Genomic DNA, 6,000 nt, shown 5'->3' on the forward strand with positions numbered 1-6,000 from the left:
GTCCTCTCTCTCTTAAATGGCATCCTGTTACTATTAATAATATCCAGATTCCTTCCAGGATCCTTCTACATGTGAGCATTTACTGACTCCTGCCTAAATTTATGCTTACTTTTTTATGTAAAAATATTTTTGAAATATAACATACACACACAAAAATATACAGATATAAGGATACAGCTCAGTTAATTTTTACAGTCAGTATACTGTGTAACCAGCGCTACATCAGGAGTACCAGAGTACTGTGCAGAGTGCCATTGTGTGAACATAAAACAATTTGTCCCTTCAACATTTGAGCTGTTATAAGTAATACTCCTATATATCCTTACATAAATGTCCTTTATATTTTTCTCCTTTTGAAAATGTTTATTTCTGAATAGTTTAGACTTAGAAACCTCAAAATTACACACAAATTTTTCACACATTCTTTAGATTTCCCTAGGTGGTAATATTTTACCACATTTGCTTTATCACATTCTTTCCACCTGTTATTTCCATTCACACATATACACATGTACATAGTGTTTTTCTGAACTCTTTATTCCTAAATACTTAGGTGTGTATTTCATAGAAACAATTTTTCATATACCCAAAATAATTTTAAAAATAATCAAAATCAGAATATTGACATTGATACAGAACTATTACCCAATCTACAGAGCTTACTCAAATTTTACTGATTGTCTCATTAGTATTTTTTATAGTAAATAGAAACAAATATTTTTCTAGACTTTTCCTTAGTATCCTGCTCATTCTGTAGCAGGTACACTGGCTTTCATTTGAATGACAAGGCTCACTAATTATTACTCAAATGCTTTAGGTAAGAAACCATGTGGATCCAATGAATGTGCAGTGAATGCTTATGAACCGCTCATGACCATGTGTCAGAGAACTCATGCAGGAAAGAAATCCCATGAATGCTGTAACTGTAGGACAGCCTTTCCCAGCAAGTTAAAGGTAACTATTCATCAACAGACTCACACAGGAGAGAGACCATTTGGATGCAATCAATGTCAAAAACCCTTCATTACAAAGTCAGCACTCATCTGTCATCAGAAAACTCATCATAGAGAAGGGAAGTCCTATGCATGCAGTAAATGTGGGAAAGCTTTTCCTTGGAAGTCAAAACTCACTTTACATCAGAGAATTCATTCGGGAGAGAGACCTTTCAGATGCAGAATATGTGATAAAGCCTTCATGGTTCAGACACATCTGACTGCACATCAGAGAACTCACACAGGAGAGAAACCATATGAATGCTCAGATTGTGAGAAAGCCTTCTCAAAAAAGGCCCAGCTCATGATTCATCAGCGAATTCATACAGGAGAGAGACCATATGGATGCAGTCAATGTCAAAAAGCATTCATTACAAAGTCAGCACTCATCTATCATCAGAAAACTCGTCATAGAGAAGGGAAGTCCTATGGATGCAGTAAATGTGGGAAAGCTTTTCCTTGGAAGTCAAAACTCATTTTACATCAGAGAACTCATTCGGGAGAGAGACCTTTCAGATGCAGAATATGTGATAAAGCCTTCATGGTTCAGACACATCTCACTGTGCATCAGAGAACTCACACAGGAGAGAAACCATATGAATGCTCGGATTGTGAGAAAGCCTTCTCAAAAAAGGCCCAGCTCATGATTCATCAGCGAATTCATACAGGAGAGAGACCATACGGATGCAGTCAGTGTCAACAAGCCTTCATCCAGAAGTCAGATCTCACTAATCATAAGAAAACTCAGCATGCAGTAGGGAAATCTCATGGATGCAGTGAATGTGGGAAGATTTTGTCCTCTAAATCCACTCTCATTATACATCAGAGAACCCATACAGGTGAGAAGCCCTTCAAATGCAGTGTCTGTGACAAAGCTTTCACATCAAAGGCACATCTTATTGTCCATCGAAGAATTCATACAGGAGAGAAGCCCTATGAATGTTTGGACTGTGAGAAAGCCTTCTCCACTAAGGCACATCTTATGATTCATCAGAGAATTCACACAGGAGAGAGACCATATGGATGCAACGAATGCCAACAGGCTTTCATCCAGAAGTCAGGTCTCACTAACCATTTGCAAAATTGTCACTCAAGAGTGAAATCTCATGGATGCAGTGAATGTGGAAAGGTTTTGTCCTGTAAGTCAACTCTCATTATACACCAGAGAACCCATACAGGTGAGAAGCCTTTCAAATGTAGTATATGTGATAAAGCCTTCACAGCTAAATCCTATCTCACTGTACATCAGAGAATTCATACAGGAGAGAAACCATATGAGTGCTGTGATTGTAAGAAAGCATTTGCTACTTTGTCAACTCTCATTGGTCACCGGAGAACTCACACAGGAGAAAGGCCCTATGGATGCAATGAATGTCAAAAAGCCTTCTTTCGGAAGTCAGCTCTTCTTAATCATCAGCAAACTCAGCATAGAGGAAAATTCTCTGTGCAATGACTATAGAAATGTGAGAAATAGTTTTTGGTTAGTCCTATATGTTCAGAGAACTCATATAGAATAGAAATGCCATGAATGCTGTGAGTATACTAGACCTTTATGGAACTTCTATAGGAAATGAATGTTGTAAGCCTTTCATCTGAAGACTCTTCCCAGTATACCACAAGGGATCTTATCAAAAGAGAGAAACAGAGATGCAGTGATTGTCAAAAATTTCATTTGAATTTCAGAGGCTATGTATTTAAGAGGCAACACCTGTGGATGTAGTGAAAGAGGGAAAACATTCTTTTCAAATCACATTTTTATACATTAGGGTGTTCATTTGGGGGAGGGACCTTGCAGTTGCAGTGAGTGCAGAAAGCCAAGAAAAATCACCTCTTGTTGTACATAAAAATTTTAGGAATGTTGTGATGATGATAGCATTCTCTAGAAAGTAAAAACTCTTTTACCATCTTGTACAGGAGAAAGATCCTACAGATGCTATGAATATGGTATGGTCTTTCTAGTTAATGCATATCTTCCTTACATCAGCAAACTTATGTAGGAGGAAAACTCTATTCATGTATTAAAATGTAGTAAAAGCCTTCATCTGGATGTCAAAGCCACTAATTTTCTGCAAACTCATATAATAGATAAATCCTTTGGCCCCAAAACTCTTTGGATACCAAGAAAGAAATGTCATTAATTGCAGTGATTATCTAAAATGCTTTATTTACAAAAAAAATGCTTTGTTTACAATTCAGAGCTTTTTAAAATAATTTTGTATTTTATTGAACAGATCTAAATTTCACATTTTCTGAAATGTAAAGCAAAACCAGGACTTTAAGAATGTAGAATAGTAAGGAGGGTGAAGTCATATTCACACATTTAGTGAGTAGTAAACTAGAAAGTACATAAAACTTTGAGTTGGAATCAGAGGAAAACTTGTTCAGGACTGAAGGAAGGTACTTGGTTTCTTATTACAAAAATCTCCCATCGACTGAAGGCTACATAAATTTAAAAAAGTGTCAGTTTATGAGGAAGAAAGACTTCCTCTGAATTGCACAAAAGCCCATTAGGCAGGAAAATTGGCCAGGATAGAAAAATGTGGGCTGTGGGGGCAGGGTTATAGAGGGAGGCCAAGGCTCAGATCCAGGACCTGTAGGTAGGAGCAGGCTGAGAAGAAGTCTGGAAGTAGAAGTTAGTGCAGATCTTTCTAATTGCTCTCTAACTCATGTAGCAGAGAAATCCTATTCTCTGGGAACAATTTCCAGGTTCAGTTAAGTTATGAAATCCTTAAGGAATCATACTGTATATTATAGAAATACTGTGATTATGGTCACTAAAAATGCTTTCTGTGGAGGATTGGATATCATTAAGCATCATAAGCTCTACACAGCAATAAATGTGGCAAAAGCATCAATGATTAATTGTGTTTTATTTTTGTATTTCTGGATTTGTTTCTTTACATCTGACTGTATCTTCAATTGTGATGCATGTTATATTTGATGGAATGTCATCATTTAGTTGTTACTACTTTTCTATGTTTGATGGCATTTTAGATTTGGGTAATTAGTTAAATTCAAAACTATAGAATGAAATTATTTTGTAAGGGCTTAACATAAGTGTTTTAGAAAGGATTCCAGAGAATATTCTACTACAAATATTAAATACTTTCACTGCAAATATGATGCCATTTGAATATATGAAAAAATAAGAATAAGTTGAATAGTGATAAGGGTATGTAGGGGTTATATTGTGGACTACACTATATAACATTGACTTTATGTATTTGACTTTATTACTTTGTGGAATTACATGAAGGAATATAATTTTTAGGGTTTAATAAATTCTCAACATAGACATAGAATATTAGGTAATAAAATCTCATGTAAACAGGAATGTTCTATTTCCTTATAAATCAGAATGTCTTGTAATATATATTTTGACTCAATAAGAATTCTAAAGAATTAGACTGCGTAAGTTTGCTCTCCTTATTTTTACTGTCTTTTGTAATGTTTCTGCCAAGTGTGATGATCCATCACTCCTTGAAACCTCCTTATTTCTTAAATATGCAAAAGTGATAAAAGGTTTACATGAAGTACTAAAAAATAAGTAACATATGAGATGAAAGGGGAGAAAAGACTTGAGTTTATGTGTGCAACCATGTATATTTATTGTAAGTGCTGTATAATGTAGGAACTTTGAATTTATTATGAAAACGTATCCTGGGAACTAGGAACATTTTCTCTGTTAGCATTTCCTAAAATGCCCAATATTTACCAATGTAAAAAATAACATTTTAGGGTGCCTGGGTAGTCAGTCAGTTGAATGTATGCTTTTGGCTCAGGTCATGATCCTGGGGCCCTGGAATTGAGCCCGACATTGGGCTCTATACTCAGTGGGGAGTCTACTTTTCCCTCTACCTCTCTCTCCCTCTGCCTCTCTCTCTCTCATGTGCTTGCTCTCTTAAATAAATAAAATCTGTTTTAAAAAATAACATTTCAGAAATTGGAATTCTTGAACATAGCTTGAATGGAAAGTGGTTCAGTTGCCTTGGAAAACAATTTGGCAGTTCCTCTAAAAACTTAAACATAGGATTATCATTGACCCTGGAATTCCACTCCCAGCTATATTTTCAACAAAATTGAAAGCAGGTACTTCAGTACTTGTACATGAAATGTTCACAGCAGCACTGTTCACAATAACCAAAAGGTGAAAATAATCCAAGTGTCTGTCAGTGAATGAATGGATAAACAAAATGCAGTGTGTGTGTGTGTACAAGTGAAGTGTCATTAAATGTTATAAGCCTCAAAAAATGTTAAGTGAAAGAAGCCAGACACAAAGGATCACATTTCATATTCCTGTTTATATGAAATGTGCAGAATAGGTAAATCTTTAGAGATAGAAGGCAAATTGGTGGCTACCAGGGCCTGAGAAGAGGACACAGAGACTGAGTAATGGTTATGGGTTTGCTGTTTTTTTAGAATGATGAAAATATTTTGAAACTAGGTGGATGGGGATCCCTGGGTGGCGCAGCGGTTTGGCGCCTGCCTTTGGCCCAGGGCACGATCTTGGAGACCCAGGATCGAGTCCCACGTCAGGCTCCCGGTGCATGGAGCCTGCTTCTCCCTCTGCCTATGTCTCTGCCTCTCTCTCTCTCTCTCTCTCTCTCTCTCTCTCTCTCTGTGACTATCATAAATAAATAAAAAAATAAAAGAAACCAGGTGGAGGTGATAATTGCATAATATTGTGAATGTAATAAATGTCACTGGATTGTATACTTTGAAATGCTAATTTTATGTGAATTTTTACATCAATAAAAATATATTCAAAAAAGTATCATTGCAAGAACTCTGGCATTCAAAATACAGATAAAAATCAACAGTTATTTATGAAAAAGATAACTGCTTAGCAAAACAGACGTAAATACATCTTCAACTTAATAGATACTAGCTACCAAAGCCGGGCAGTGAATATCACATCTAATGATAAAATTTTAGAGATGTTCCCTAGTTGTCCAGCAGTGAGGTCTGCTGCAACTTCTCTCCTGAACACTCCTGGAGATCTTAACTA

General features: G+C 36.1%; 1 protein-coding gene across 6 annotated transcripts in view; it reads left to right on the top strand.

Annotated features, from left to right (window-relative positions):
* The window catches only part of ZNF577 (zinc finger protein 577), a 48,132-nt gene extending 42,481 nt beyond the window's left edge, over window positions 1-5,651 (top strand). For all 6 annotated transcript variants that reach the window (XM_055310368.1, XM_055310369.1, XM_055310367.1 and 3 more), the window contains one exon: window positions 818-5,651. In XM_055310368.1, coding sequence (XP_055166343.1) covers window positions 818-2,445 — 1,628 coding nt within the window. In that variant the 3' untranslated portion in view covers window positions 2,446-5,651. The remainder of the gene's footprint in view (window positions 1-817) is intronic.
* The last annotated feature ends 349 nt before the right edge of the window (window positions 5,652-6,000 follow it).

This window comes from Nyctereutes procyonoides, unplaced genomic scaffold (genome assembly GCF_905146905.1).
Source record: "Nyctereutes procyonoides isolate TBG_1078 unplaced genomic scaffold, NYPRO_anot_genome, whole genome shotgun sequence".
NCBI lineage: Eukaryota > Metazoa > Chordata > Mammalia > Carnivora > Canidae > Nyctereutes > Nyctereutes procyonoides.